Source organism: Megalobrama amblycephala, linkage group LG11, assembly GCF_018812025.1.
Source record: "Megalobrama amblycephala isolate DHTTF-2021 linkage group LG11, ASM1881202v1, whole genome shotgun sequence".
NCBI classification, from domain to species: domain Eukaryota; kingdom Metazoa; phylum Chordata; class Actinopteri; order Cypriniformes; family Xenocyprididae; genus Megalobrama; species Megalobrama amblycephala.
Genome location: NC_063054.1, coordinates 691,100 through 707,599, shown reverse-complemented (window position 1 = coordinate 707,599; position 16,500 = coordinate 691,100). Strand labels below are relative to the sequence as shown.

General features: G+C 38.5%; 1 protein-coding gene across 1 annotated transcript in view; it reads right to left on the bottom strand.

Moving 5' to 3' along the window:
* Nucleotides 1-11,605: 11,605 nt before the first annotated feature.
* Nucleotides 11,606-16,500, bottom strand: part of l3mbtl3 (L3MBTL histone methyl-lysine binding protein 3) — a 54,539-nt gene continuing 49,644 nt past the window's right edge. Inside the window, 3 exon segments of the mRNA XM_048208203.1 lie at nt 11,606-13,056; nt 15,214-15,276; nt 15,417-15,571. Of these exon segments, the coding sequence (XP_048064160.1) occupies nt 12,913-13,056; nt 15,214-15,276; nt 15,417-15,571 (362 nt within the window). The 3' untranslated portion in view covers nt 11,606-12,912.

Sequence of the window (16,500 nt, the reverse complement as noted above, 5' to 3'; positions counted from 1 at the left end):
ACTGTTTGTGAAGCTGTTTCAGACATAGCTTATGACCGCGACTCTCTCTGGCTCAGTGGCAGCGCAAAGCAGGTTTAAATATTCTGGTGTGATGATCGTAGTTTCAAAGGTTTAATAGACATAGCCGAATCATTGCCATTTAGGAATAAAATCGTGTGTGCATTTGAATCGAAATCACCATCTTTTAATGATTAATCATGCATACATATGGGATTATATAGCCTATTTTCGATGTCATATTTGTACCACTAGCAGACCTCAAAATTAACCCGGGCCCCCGCTTAGCCAGTTTATTTTAAAAAGAAAAATAAGCTAAAATATCTTACATTTATATTTTCTCTGAGACAAAAAGGTGTAGTGTTAGAATGTAAACTGTGTCTAGCTTGTTTGTCCACAGCTGAAAGACCGTTTTAAATCAGTAAATTACAGATAATAAAGAAAACAAAAGGTCAGAGGAACACACACACACAATCACTTCTTTCTTTTAAAGGCTTAGTTCACTTCAGAACTCAAATTTCCTGATAATTTACTCACCCTCATGTCATCCAAGATGTTTATGTCTTTCTGTCTTCAGTGGAAAAGAAAAGGTTATAAGCATATAATGTTTATTTTTTTATTAAATGTCTGATGGTTTCTCTAGATAAGACTCTTATTCCTCGTCTGGGATCATGTAGAGCTCTTTGAAGCTGCACTGAAACTGACATTTGGACCTTCAACCCGTTGAACCCCAGTGAAGTCCACTATATGGAGAAAAATCCTGGAATGATTTCCTTCATTTCTTTTCCACTGAAGAAAGAAACACATGAACATCTTGGATGACATGAGGGTGAGTAAATTATCAGGAAATTTGAATTCTGAACTGAACTAATCCTTTAAGCTTTGGGAAAGTCATTTGCTGAATTAGACACTGATTTATTTTCAGTAAAATTCACACAATCTGTTCACAGGGTTTTCTTGAGCAGTAGTTCCTCCTGCACATGGCGGCTAAGGAGTTAATGTACTAAAATCCTTTATCTAAAAGACTACAGATGTCGGCATCTGTCTGGTTTCCTGTGTTTATGCTGTGCATAGCTGAGTTCACAGGCTTTCTCTCTCACACACGTTAATATACAATCTCTCCTCGCTCTTTCTGTCTCTCACTCTCTAACAGACAACATGTGCTATTTCCTCTTAAAACTTCTTTATTTGACACCCTTTTGTGGTGATAAGATATTTATCTAATGCATTAACAGCTTTTAAAGATTTATTTTTTGATGTTTTGTTATCTTGTTAAATTGTGGAGTATCTCAACAGCCGTTTATGAGCTGAATGATGAATCACTGTCTGGCCAAATGAGATCTCACTGTGGAGATAAAGGTTAGATCATAGCACTACAGCACACCACGAGTGGAACACTCATTACTTGCTTTCGGGAAAGAGCTTTTGGATGTCGACTGAACGACTGGACAGGGATAAACGGAACACACTGACAGACAGCAAAGTGAAAACCGCATTACCCACGAGACATTGTTTAATTTTAATGATGAATTACAGTAATTGTCTGTGTGTTTGTCTTCCTGCCGCTCTCTTCTCTATCTCACCTTTATTTGATTGACACTGTGGTTAACTGAGAAACAATGAGCTGTTTAGAAAATAATGGATCGCTGTACAGTCTTTGAGAGGGAGATCTGCGTCTAATAAACCTACTGGATGGAGCAGTTTAGTGCTGTTAAAATGACATGTTTTGTCCTCTCTTCAAACATCTGTACACACATGCTATCTCAGAAAGAAATCTGCACATCTGGGATGAGTTTTCTTTGCTTTTTTAACACAGGCCCTATATCCCTACTCTTAAAAAAGACGGAATAAACAAAAGTTTGACATCAGTATTCTTGGTATCCATGAAAGCATTACTGAATTCTGCTCATGAACAGGATCTCATAGCATGCGTAGCCTGTGTCTGATGAATATTTTATTCAAGCGGAGCGTAGGCAGCAGGAGCTTGTGTAGTGTAATACATATTCCTGCTGTATTCATGTGTTTTTCAGTGCTGTCATCACAACAGATGTTTCAGGTGAGTACAGTACATCCACACACACTATAAAGGGACGTTCACAAGGACAATAGTTATAATGATAGCTCTGTTGAAAATAAAGGCACTAAAACAAGGTTTTTCACAGCGCCATTGAAGATCTGTTTTTGGTTCCCCAAAGAATCTTTCAGGAAACAGTTCTTAAAAGAACCACTTTTTCTTAGTGTGAAGAACATTTTAAAGGGGACCTATAATGCCCTTTTCACAAGATGTAATATAAGTCTCCTAGAATGTGTGTGTGAAGTTTCAGCTCAAAATCCCCCACAGATCATTTATTATAGCTTGTCAAATTTGCCCCTATTTGGGTGTGAGCAAAAACACGCCGTTTTTGTGTGTGTCCCTTTAAATGCAAATGAGCTCCACTTTGCGGGCGGAGCTTTAACAGCTCAACAACAACAAAGCTGGAGAATCTCACGCAGCCAAAATGACGAAAGTGTTCAGCCTTACATTGTTCAAACCGGAGTCGACACTGATGGAGAGACTCAGGAAGAAGTTACAACTTTTAGACGTTTCTGAATGGTTAGTGGATAAATTGATGTAGTTGCTGTGGAGTTGATTCAACTCATCCACTAGCATGTGCCGTCATGTTCATCTTTTGTGTTGAATTGACCCTCGTTTGTGAAGCAGTCCGGCGTAAAATGACGACATGACAACAACACTCGACTACAACAACTCTTCCTCTTCTCTAAAGCAGCCCAACATGGCCCCGCCCCCTTTGTTGCGTGCTCTCGGGGGCGGGGTTTATGTAAATGTTGGGATTTGTGATGTCAGTAACCCAGGAAGAAGCTTGTTTAGTGAGAAACTCGTTGAGAAACTTTGAGTGTCGTAACTTTGCAGATGTTGTTTATGATCAAACAGCAACATTACACACTAACTAAAGTTAAAAAAGTCAAATCATAATCAACCACCCCTTTAATAATAATAAAATAAGAACTTTTTCCACTATAAAGAACCTTTTGTGGAACAGAAAGGTTTCATGGATGTTAAAGGTTCTCCATGGAGCCATCGATGCCATTAAAGAGCCTTTATTTTTAAGAGTCTAGCTTATGATAGAAGAATAGACATAAATTTGCCTTTCCATGATAATCTTCTCATCTTCTAGGATTCTCAAATCTTAAATGCGTTACTTCAAAAAGAATGCCTTTTATTGTCAAAAGTGAGTCCAACACAAGTCGTCTGCCACATCGGGTTGGTAAATGAGGAGAAATGAACCGCCCCTGTGAAAAATTACCCGGTGATGATTTCCCACCTATATCACAACTAAACAAGAGGTGCCAAGTGTGAGTATACAAACTGTGTGAATAACGTTTGAGAGCTACGGTGGAGGAGTAAATGTTCAGTTTAGCTATAACAATATCTTAGTTCTTCACATAACACTGATACTTTTGATACTCGTGATACTTTTACTTGTACGTTCTGCCCAACATCTCCTTTTGTGCTCCGTGGAAAGAAATGAGTGGATGATGATATAATTTAAGAGTGAACTGCTCCTTCAAGCACAGAAATTCTTTGCTACTTAAGTGTCAAGACTAGATGACAAGATAATTGTTGGGAAAATGTGTGCTAAACCTTTGAATTTGTAGCACTTTACAACAACAGCTTCATTTTCTACACAAGCGTGTAATTCAGCCAGCGTTACAGAAGGTGGATAGAGACGTGAGTCTGAGAGCAGTGGAGGATGAATCTGACGCCGCAGACAGCGTAGGTGTGATCACTATAGTCAAAGAGAGTCTAAAAATAGGCACGTTCTTCTCTTAATGAGAGCTTTTCTGCACATGATGGAGGGGGAAATATCAAGAATCCCACCTGGCATTGAAGCAGGATTTTGGTATTTGCTCTCGCATTTAATTATTCATGAAAAGACGATCATCTCAAAAGAGCGCTGAGGAAAGCCTGATGCCGTCATGAATGCCAGATATCCTCATATGCTTCTTGCATTAGAAACACACGTACTGTACATACACTTAGTCAGGTTTTTGGGTAATTATGGGTAAAAGCTCCACTTATAATGAGTTAAGATTATGTAAAGTGCAAGAATTATACTGTGCTGACAACTCTGTGTTGAATCTCTGTCTTCTGTTACATAATGTTTGAGTCCAGATCAGGGTAATTCAGACAACAGATGGATTTCCCTTCATCAGCCTTCACATACACCAGCGGTATGTTATGTTTCGAGCCAACACACGTGACAGATAAAACCCTTGAAAAGGTGTTTGTGGTGGGAGCTTGTTAAACATAAACTGAAGACTAGTTCACACTGCCTCAACAAACACCAACCCATCCACGACCACTGAAATATGGGCCATGTTCAGACTGCCAGAAAAAATATGATTTATTGCATATCCCGATTTTATCCAGATGGGTTTTTGAAAGTCTGGAAACATAAAATCAGATTTTTATTTTTTTTTTCTTCAAATTTGATTCAATTTGGAGGTGATTTGAATTGCAATTCCAATCAGATCTTTACAGATGCGTCTCAGTCTGGACGCTCTGGCTGCTCAAACCGGATTTTAACTGGTCTTTTGCGTCACTCTTAACGTGACGTACAGCGATAACATCAAAACTGGTGATGGAAATGCCGGAAGTATTCATACTAAGGGTGTAACGGTACACAGAAGTTACGGTTCGGTATTGGTTTTGGGGTCACGGTTCGATACGGTCACACTTTAGTCCAATTCTCACTATTATGTATGACTTTTGCCTCAATAAACTATACCTAATTTACTTAACCCTTATGTTATGTTGGGGATGTTTTCATCCACTATGGGGTGTTGTTGAGTCTTAATTTGGCCACAACTTTCTCTGTGATTCAGCAAATGGAACGATTTTTGGTGACAAATCTTATTTTGATACATATTTTGGGAAAATGCTTTGAAAATGTTAAAAAACTCAACAATACACTGTGGGTAAATTCACTACCCTTTCGTTATGTTCGGGATGAAAACATCCACTAAATTAAACTGCTGTAAAAATGTATCAGAGAAATGTTTTTTTCAAAATTTTTGCATAAATCTATTAATCAACCTCAGTCCTGATCAAACTGCTAAATGTAAAAAAAAACTATTTAATTGCCAAGTTCATAAATGATGTCACTGATTTAGAGGAAAAAAACACACAAAATGACTTATTTTCAATAAAAAAAAGTGATTGTGGACTGGATATTTTTTACCTTTTATCATAGTCTTGGACATGTGAAAGATTAGTAACAACATTTATTTTGATGCATTGTTAGTTTTTGTGCCGCATCAGATTTTAATTTTTTTTCTCCCTCATTTACTGTTCGTGGCTGTTTTTGCCCCATTGACTTCCATTATAACGACATGTTTTGATTGCAAAGCCATGACACCATATAATCATGCATTCTGATTGTTGGTGGTTTTCCCTGTTGGGAAGAGGTAACATTTGTCATTTTTACTGTTGATCACCAGGTGGCACCATTAATATACCTATACTTAATTTTCCAAGTTCCACTCCTTTTTGATCCTTTCAAAGTATTCTCCTTTGTCCGTGAGCACGGAAAGACGCATTTGGGAACGTGCACACTATGTAGTGGACTATGTTTTCAGGCGCTCATGTTATTTGCACAGGCACTGTTCTTCTTCTGCTCTTTTTCCTGTTGTGGCGGATAGCAAACAGCATTGCATTACCGCACACGCCCCCTTCTGGACTGGAGTGTGGATCGCCTGTGACTGACTGTATTCATCGTCTGATTGTATGTCGTTCATACTGTGACGGTTCGGGACGAATACATGTACCGTTACACCCCAAAATTCATATGGTATTCAAGCGGTATGTCCAAAGATTACAGCACAAAACATCACAATATATACACAGTCTCCTCCATCGCTGAGGTTTTCTTGAGTTCTGCACCGCGACTCAACAGGGCACTTATTTGGAGAGTGAGACGATGCACCTCCATTTTTCCTGCATCTGTTTGGAAAGCCTCGTCACAGACAGATACCCCTACTACATCATTACCAAAGCAACCCATGCAGATAGTTATGTCTAGATACACAAATCTCATTTGATCACTGATTTACCTGCAGCCTGAACATAGCCGAAGTGTGTGTTTCAAGTAGTGTGAAACTGAATCTTTCTCCATTAATGGCCATTCAAAAGTAGACAAGTATTCCAACAAATTTATTATAATTATTATCTTGCTAGCAACATATAAATCACCACTAGATGCTTCACAGGTACCCGAATTAATATAGTAGCAGCATGAAACCAGCCATGCGATGATTCTTGGAGTGATTAGTCACATCTGGCCGCTGAGCACTGAGATGTGTCGGAATACTAACGGATAGTTCACTCCAGGTATATCAGATTATGGAAAAGTCAACCACATGGCATCTCATAGTGCTTAATATATACATATAACAAATTTGTTTACATCAGAAGACTCTACATTATGAAATAAAGAACATGAGATATAGAAGATTTACTGTAGGGTGAATTTGGGTTGATTGGGACTCTTTTTGCCATTGAGATGACGAGGAAAATGTGTCCCAATCAACCTGAATTCACCCTAGATCTAATAGGCTTTCATCGGACATATCTAAATGATTCTTTTCCCTCTCTTGCTCTTTTCTGTGCTGAGATATTTGTGCTGCAGTGTGAACTGACGGATCTGGTCTGAGGCAGCGTCAGTTCTCATCACATCTGTGTCTCATGATCAGACATCGGGACATCTCTTCTCAAAACATCTTCTGCTCCAGCGGAACACCAGCCATGGAATACCATCTGCTTCCAGTCTGAAAAGGCGAGTCATATTTTCCATATCCATTACAAAACAGTGGGAGACACTTCTCGTCTGACAACAAATGTTAACATACGGAAAAAAGATTAACTGTTCAAATATTAGTAGGTTTAACAACAACAACAACAACATAAATCATTAATTACTCACCCTCACGTAGTTCCACACCCGTAAGACCTTTTTGATGAAATCCGAGAGGTTTATGACTCAATCTCTATAATCAACACTTTCAAGGTCCAGAAAGGTACTAAAGACATTGTTAAAACAGTCATGTGACTGCAGTGGTTCAACCTTAATGTTATGAAGAGACGAGAATACTTTTTGTGCACAAAAACAAAACAAAAATAATGACTTTGTCATCACGTATCCTTCCATTGTTCCCCTTCATCATTAGTTATTGTATTTTACAGCACTTAATAGTGCAGATTGGACAGTAAATAAAAATTTTATCATTTAGTGACATTAAATACAGTCAAGATCCCATAACGCCTGTAAAATTGTCATTATATATTTTTACTGTAAAGTTCTGGCAATCACAGCTTTCAAATTTTGCCATAAATGTAACAAAACCCATCTTCAGAAAATAATAAATCATACAGTGATAATAAAGCCCTCCAGCACATATTTGAATATGATTGAGCACACAGAATGTCACGGGAAGCTTTTCAGAACATTAAGATTTTGAATGTGAGGTCTCCATGGTGACACTGATGCATGTTGCCGTGACGCTGGAGAAGGAAAACAAGTTCACAGTTACTATGGGCTGTCTGCTCCGTGTCTGTGCTGAATGAGGCCTTGTTAGTTTAAAAGGAATCAATGTTTCTTTTTTTAGTATATTTGTGATATGGTGTTGTCTCCAGCATTTAAATGACCCACACTGCTTTTTTATGTATAACTCTCCTCAATCCATTTACAAACCCGATTCCAAAAAAGTTGGGACACTGTACAAATTGTGAATAAAAAAGGAATGCAATAATTTACAAATTTCATAAACTTATATTTTATTCACAATATAATATAGATAACATATCAAATGTTGAAAGTGAGACATTTTGAAATGTCATGCCAAATATTGGCTCATTTTGGATTTCATGAGAGCTACACATTCCAAAAAAGTTGGGACAGGTAGCAATAAGAGGCCGGAAAAGTTAAACGTACATATAAGGAACAGCTGGAGGACCAATTTGCAACTTATTAGGTCAACTGGCAACATGATTGGGTATAAAAAGAGCCTCTCAGAGTGGCAGTGTCTCTCAGAAGTCAAGATGGGCAGAGGATCACCAATTCCCCCAATGCTGCGGCCAAATAGTGGAGCAATATCAGAAAGGAGTTTCTCAGAGAAAAATTGCAAAGAGTTTGAAGTTATCATCATCTACAGTGCATAATATCATCCAAAGATTCAGAGAATCTGGAACAATCTCTGTGCGCAAGGGTCAAGGCCGGAAAACCATACTGGATGCCCGTGATCTTCGGGCCCTTAGACGGCGCTGCATCACATACAGGAATTCTACTGTAATGGAAATCACAACATGGGCTCAGGAATACTTCCAGAAAACATTGTCGGTGAACACAATCCACCGTGCCACTCGCCGCTGCCGGCTAAAACTCTATAGGTCAAAAAAGAAGCCATATCTAAACATGATCCAGAAGCGCAGGCGTTTTCTCTGGGCCAAGGCTCATTTAAAATGGACTGTGGCAAAGTGGAAAACTGTTCTGTGGTCAGACGAATCAAAATTTGAAGTTTTTTTTGGAAAACTGGACACCATGTCATGCGGACTAAAGAGGACAAGGACAACCCAAGTTGTTATCAGCGCTCAGTTCAGAAGCCTGCATCTCTGATGGTATGGGGTTGCATGAGTGCGTGTGGCATGGGCAGCTTACACATCTGGAAAGGCACCATCAATGCTGAAAGGTATATCCAAGTTCTAGAACAACATATGCTCCCATCCAGACGTCGTCTCTTTCAGGGAAGACCTTGCATTTTCCAACATGACAATGCCAGACCACATACTGCATCAATTACAACATCATGGCTGCGTAGAAGAAGGATCCGGGCACTGAAATGGCCAGCCTGCAGTCCAGATCTTTCACCCATAGAAAACATTTGGCGCATCATAAAGAGGAAGATGCGACAAAGAAGGCCTAAGACAGTTGAGCAACTAGAAGCCTGTATTAGACAAGAACGGGACAACATTCCTATTCCTAAACTTGAGCAACTTGTCTCCTCAGTCCCCAGACGTTTGCAGACTGTTATAAAAAGAAGAGGGGATGCCACACAGTGGTAAACATGGCCTTGTCCCAACTTTTTTGAGATGTGTTGATGCCATGAAATTTAAAATCAACTTATTTTTCCCTTAAAATGATACATTTTCTCAGTTTAAACATTTGATATGTCATCTTTGTTGTATTCTGAATAAAATATTGAAATTTGAAACTTCCACATCATTGCATTCTGTTTTTATTCACAATTTGTACAGTGTCCCAACTTTTTTGGAATCGGGTTTGTATATCAGATTTTACAATTAATAATGCAATGATGAATACCTATAAATCCATAATGGAGCAAATCCATTTAAGGTGTTTTGCAGTCAAACTGAAGCATATATCATATTTCCAATCTGTTTTGATGCTTAATTTTCGATTATTGGACAAAAACCCTTGCTGTGCCACTGAATATGTAACTATATATATTTGAAGTTGCTCATGTTAATATACAAGTTCATCTGTTATTGTTTCAGTTTCATGCCTTATTATGTCACACAGGCTCTGATTTAATTATGCATGTGTGATTATTAATAAATCAGTATTGCAGAAAACTCACCGTGAGCACAGATCTGATCTACATTATGCTCTTATTCATTTGCATATGCCATTTAGCAAACGTGAGCATATCACTTGACCTGAGAGCCAAGAGCCTCGACAGCATTTGCTGTTTATTGATTTCATAAAACAGTTACTGAAAATATTAAGGGCACTAATTGTCATTGAAACATTTTATTAAGCAAATGCAACGACAATATTGATCTGGGTGCTGTGCTGGGTATTTCACATCCATTCTCCATTATTTTGACTTCAAATGTACTGAAAACTCTGTTTGTACACAGTACAGTAATACAGTCCTTCATAGGCGTGTTCACGTTTACAGAGGTTAAAGGAATGGACGTATGCATGAAGAATATAAATCTTCCTTCCAACATCAGAGACATCTTTAGACTTGCCCAGTTTGGCAGCCGAGGTCTGTTCATAGATTAATCCATGGAGAATGTCATTACTGAACACTTTTGTCAACATCTCAACACAACACAAAGTGAGTCATTGGTAAGTGTAGACATGACTGTATGATGCAAGTAAGAGCTACTAGATTCCTGCAGTGTTACACTAAATGGCATTTTGCATCAGAAATGAGATCTTCCTCTCTTCGATGTGGGCTCATGTTTAAGTGGCTCCAGCTGTCACATTTCGTTTGCAGTTATTTTCTTGCAGCTTTTGTCTAAGTCAGTTCCCTGAAGCTAGCTGAACAAACTCTGAGTTTCAAGTGCTTCATGTTCACAAAACCAAACAAATCCAGACTGGTTCAGATCGAGTTCAGTGAGCTCACAATGCATGTTCTCTCAGGGTTTTATTACAGACTGTTTTCTGTTCTCCCAGAACCAGATTTTTTGGAGGTCATTTTAACGCATTTTAAGAGTGATTAAAAATAAAAGATTTTTATCCAAATTTGTGTAGTCTAAGCAGCACGCTCAAAGTTCAATGCAAAGTGAGATATTTTTTTTTACAGAAATCTCTGTTTAAGGACTACAACGAGCTTCTTCCTGGGTTGGTGACATCACAAACCCTAAAATTTACATAAACCCCGCCCCCGAGAACATGCAACAAAGGGGGCGGGGCCATGTTGGGCTGCTTTAGAGAAGAGGAAGAGTTGTTGTAGTAGAGTGTTGTTGACATGCCGTCATTTTACGCCGGACTGCTTCACAAACGAGGGTCAATTCAACACAAAAGATGAACATGACGGCACATGCTAGTGGATGAGTTGAATCAACTCCACAGCAACTACATACATTTATCCACTAACCATTCAGAAACGTCTAAAAGTTGTAACTTCTTCCTGAGTCTCTCCATCAGTGTCGACTCCGGTTTGAACAATGTAAGGCTGAACACCGTTACTGACAATCCTCATTTTGGCTGCGTGAGATTCTCCAGCTTTGTTGTTGTTGAGCTGTTAAAGCTCCGCCCTCTTCTGGAAAGCAGCAGCTCATTTGCATTTAAAGGGACACACACAAAAACGGCGTGTTTTTGCTCACACCCAAATTTGACAAGCTATAATAAATGATCTGTGGGGTATTTTGAGCTGAAACTTCACAGACACATTCTGGAGACACCAGAGATGCATATTACATCTTGTGAAAAGGGCATTATAGGTCCACTTTAAATCATGAATTAAGTTAAACACTGAACATGGGAAGTCAAGTTAAGTGCATTGCATTGTGGGATACAGCACCCTAACATGGTGCACATTTTGGCAAATGTGTTAGATTATCAAGGTATTCCATGCATGTAATATCAAAACAAACTGCACTATAAATATGAGTTGTATGCTATTCTGAACATAACCAATCATTAAAACATGATCAAAATCTGAAACAGGTGTCAGAAATCAATCAGTGGTATACTGCAGTATAGTATACTAATGAAATCAAATCATTAAAACCAGCAGCCGACAACACATTTTAATCTAAATTATGCAAACATTAAACAGACCAGTGCTGACACAGAGCTTTGGATCATCAAGTTTATTTGCAAATGAATTTCAGTGACGTTTATAGTAGTCCATCCACCAGTGCTGCACATCCACACTAAATCATTCCTTATTTACACGACTTTATTCTTCATTTTAAATCCCCAAACGAACTGTTCATTATAAGCTTCCGTGACAAGAAGAAAAAATGTTCATGATAAATGAGTTCTGAATATGGGAAATCATACAGCTCAAGAGTGAGTAAAACCAGGCTTTCAACACTATACAACTGTTCAGATTTAACAAACGCGTCCACATTGACATACGCTCAACACTTCATTTTAAATAGTATTAAACTTGAATTAAACTGTATTTAATGCTGCATGCCTCAGAAAATTAATACTCATGTCTGAATATTAAAGGACAATGACACTTTTATACTGTGCACATGAAGGCGTTCTGAGTATTAAGTTACATTCTATTATTACAAAATACCAAATATGGCTCTCACAATGTTTATTTGTGCCTTGAGTGTAGCTTTACCCTCTGTCCTCCATCTCTACATCCATCGTCTCAAAACAAAAAAAGAGAGAGAACAAAAAAAATGAATTGGCCTTTATACTTTACATACTGCATGACTAGAGACTGCAGTCGTAATGAAGAAGAGAAGGACAGTCACATGATGCATTAATATGACATCACAGCACAAGAAAATCAAAGAGGATCGGTGTGTTTATCAATCATTCACCGGTGCTGATGATGGATTTTGCAAAACGTCTTATTTTCTAACCTCACACTTGCTCTGCCGAGTTCATTCGATTGGCTCTCTGACTTCACACGCTCTCTAAAGATGACCGTTCAGATCATCTGAACATGACAGAGACTGACTCGAATGGAAGCATTTTCAGGAAAGATGATGAAGTGCAGGGATATCCCTTTGCAAACACTTAAATGATCTACAGCTATGAATTAAAGGAGAGAAATATCAGTTTTAAGAGAAACTCTACCTGGAAACAGAAACTGTGCGGCTCTTCAGTGCATGTAGCTGCATTTGTTTAGCACCTGAATTCAGAAAAGTGCTCCGATAACCCTTCAGCAAAATATACATTCTCACCGACACCACTACAGGAAACCGTCATGTGACTTAATAAGCGCATACATATAGGTTTATAAATGATGGTGCAGAGAAGTACTTGTCTAAATGAATTATGAATGTTATTGTAAGTGTTCAACCTGCTCATTCTGACCTAATCTACATCTTGTTCTCCATAGTGTCGCGTATACTGTATGAATCTTCATGACGAGCCCTTGGACTGAAGCGGTAATGATCGCTCTCGGCTCCGCGGGTCAGAGTTCATTGCAGGCCGAGCTCTCTGTGGTTTTAAACATCAGGATGGAGTTGTAGATCTTCAGCGCAGGTCCTAGTTTAATGCTGAGGATCTTCACCAGGTCCACCTGAGTCAGTAACAGGAAGGCCTCTCCGTCGATTTGCTGAAACAAACAACAATAGGTCAGCTGATAAACACACACACAGCTGTCAGTGCTGAGGATGCATTTCTCACGTGATTCTTTTGTCATTTCAAGGTTCTTCTCTACAACAGTGTTAGAACAGAGTGTCAAACTACTGGTTGCTGAAAGATCTCAGTTTTGTTTATTTGGCGATTATACATCACCATGTAGTTCTTTTTGCTGGGAATTCAATGGAAAATGATTTATATATAATAATAATAATAATAATAATGTGTTAATGTGGACTTGTATAATCCTATACTGCACAAATGAAAAGTGCTTCATCTCATTTGATTATTTTCTCTTCATCTTTACAGTAGTCAACATTTGAAGTGGATCAAAACCTTTCATCAAAGTCCTAAAACCTTTTTAGGACAACTGTTCAACAAATCAACAAATGTTGATTACTGTAGATCAGATAATTCATAACTAGGGATGCACCAATATTACAATTCCGGCTAATGATGACTGATTAATGGGCAATATTAAAATAATAATTTGTTTAAATAAATCGAAATTAAAACTCTAAAAACTAAAAAAAAAAAAAATCCCTTAAAATGCTACAAGCTAATTTAGGCATCAAAATATTATAATTTGCAGAATTAAAAATGGATACTGTTTTTGAAATTTAGTAATAATTATATTTATATTAAGTTATTAAATTATTAGTGTTTTTAAAAGTTGAATATTAGGTGAAATGGCAGCAAAGGTAATAATAATGGAAATGAGGATGCATAATTAAATATGCCATATTGACCAATATATATTATATATCTGCAGATTCTAGAGCTGCACGATTCTGGAAAAATTGAGAATCATGATTATTTTGTTTAAAATCATGATCCTCCCATGATTCTGAATAGAGAACTAAACAAAACATGTTTATTAGATGTTCTGACAAAATGTTAATTGTTGCAGTCTGTATAAAAATAAAACTAATTTGAATTTTTTTTTTTAAATCGTTTGAGTGAATGATTCAACGACTCATTCATAAAGACTTCACTTGTTTCATTACTGATGAATCAGTGTTTTTGAACGAATCTCTTGAATGAATGATTCAATAACAAATACATTTTTAACAGTCACTTGTCGCCACCTACTGGTGTAATGATGTAATTGATGCAATCTTTATTTGAAGCGTCAAGTTATTTTCTATTTCAGCGTTTTTATCTGAACTATAAACTTTTATCTCAGTACTTCTGTGATTATCTGAATAGAAATATTGATACTGTGTGTATGAAAAGACTGTTTCATATCCATACATGACAACGACTCTCTCTGGCTCAGATCTGAATGTTCGCTGTGATCGTACTTGACAAAGGTTTAACAGACAGAGACAAATCGCTGTCATTTAGGAATAAGATTGTCATGATTAATCTCACAATTGAGCTCTCTAGAGGTATAAACTTGCTCTGTGTAAGTTTGTCCAATGTATTATTTTATTTTCAACTGTACATTTCATGTGAGATTTTCAGTTCAATAAACAAGAAGTGCTTAATGTTAAGTAACTTCCATTTTAGATTCAATATTACCAGCTACTCTGCCTGATTTTGCAAATTTTTGTATGCAAAATGGACAAACATCATACACTCCTATCAGCATTCTTGCGAAAACACCAGTGGACCAAAATAAACTGTTTCATAATACAAAAGAATATAAAGTGAAATTTTCACTAGTGTTCTGAGACTTTTGGACCCCAATGCACAACAGGACTCATTAATGCAGTTCCCATTTGCACATAAATAATGTGAAAACAAAAGGAAAAGAGGCAGAAGAGAACAGGAGGAGAGAGAGAGATGGAGAATAAGAGGAGGAAGAGCAGATAGACAGCAGCTCAGAGAAAACAGAGTGAGAACAGGATTATTTAAAGCACCAGCCCTCTGGCCTGTTTAACATTCTTGTTAGTGGTAAACAGGCATGATGCTGTGACGTGGGATGACTTGACATGCCTATAAATGGTTTCAATGAGATCCTCTCACATATCCCATCATGCTCTCTCTTCCTTATGCACCATGAGATTCTGTTCCTTAAATGCTCCAGTTACTCCAGCTGCCAAACCTCATGATGGAGGACTGGTTATGCATTTCCTCGAGGATTCAGTCATTCTAATTCCACTTGTGATTAAAGGGAATAGTTTACCTCCTCTCTGAAGGTGCGCACTTGTTCCTTGCAGCCTGGGAGTCCTTGGATAAACTCAATCACCTACAGAATAACAATGAGGATTAGAGGAGGTACAGCACTGCAGTTTACAACAGCGGGGTCCAAAGCAAATCAGCTGACCTAAAATAAAACTTGCAAGAAAGCGTAACTGAAGAGCAGGTGGGATATGGAGATCTATGTACCTCATCTACGCTCCATGCTGCCACTTTACTGGCCGTGATGCCCGCCACTGTTGGAAGCAGCTTGCTGTGCTGATCCCAGCAGTGAGGCATGCTGGGAGATGGGCTGGAACATGGCATGAATACAGACTGGTGCAAAGCCTGCTGAAGAGTCAACTCTGAGAGAGAGAGAGAGAGACAGAGAGGGAAAATTAATAAAGAGGCCATTTTATGCTCTTTTACAGTCTTGATGTTGTTTTTGTGCTCCACTAGAACAGGTTTTCATGCTTGAATGTTGATTATTCTCCTCATATTCTCCATTGTTGCAGCTCCTCTCTTCCCAGTCTGTCAGTAACACTCTGTTTAGTTCCTTTCTCTATGAAGCCCCGCCTTCTGAAAAGCACAATGTGCTCTGATTGGTCGGCTGGAGCAGTGTGTTGTGATTGCTGTTTGGGAAATGTCCCACCCCTTACCATAACCGCCAGTTTCAACACACTACTAACTCAACCAGGCCCTGCCCGCTTTGTTTTGCATATGGCTTTATTTAAATGAGGAATATTGTGACATGTTCGTTCCAGGAAGAAAACAAACTCTGTTGTGACTGTAACCATGGTTCCCTGAGAAGGGAACAGGACGCTGCGTCTGAGTTATGATGCTATGGGAACGCTCCATCATGATTGCGTCTGAAGCACATGTTCAACAAACTCCAATGTCACTGGTTCAACGTCACCCTGCAATAAAGAATACCTGAAACACAACAGCGTCAGCTTCTGATTGGCTGAAGCAAGTCACACACAAGCATGCCAGAAGTCCACCGCATCACAAACCTCTTGGAGGGAAACCCCTGAAAGTAAAGCCATATATGCCACCATACTTCTAGTAGAGTTCGCCTCACAGCCAGAGGCGAAGGAAGGTCACGGGCCTCACAGGCCATAGAGACAGCCTAAACAATCCATTTACTTAAAAATGTCTGCTTGGAAGCCGGGGAACCCTGCCTGGGTGAACCAAAGCATACCAGCATCTGGCCAGTCTTATGCCACTGAAGAACACTCAAGAGCCCTTACTGGGCAAAGCAAGTTCAGCTTCTCTTGGTCCGCCAACACAAAGG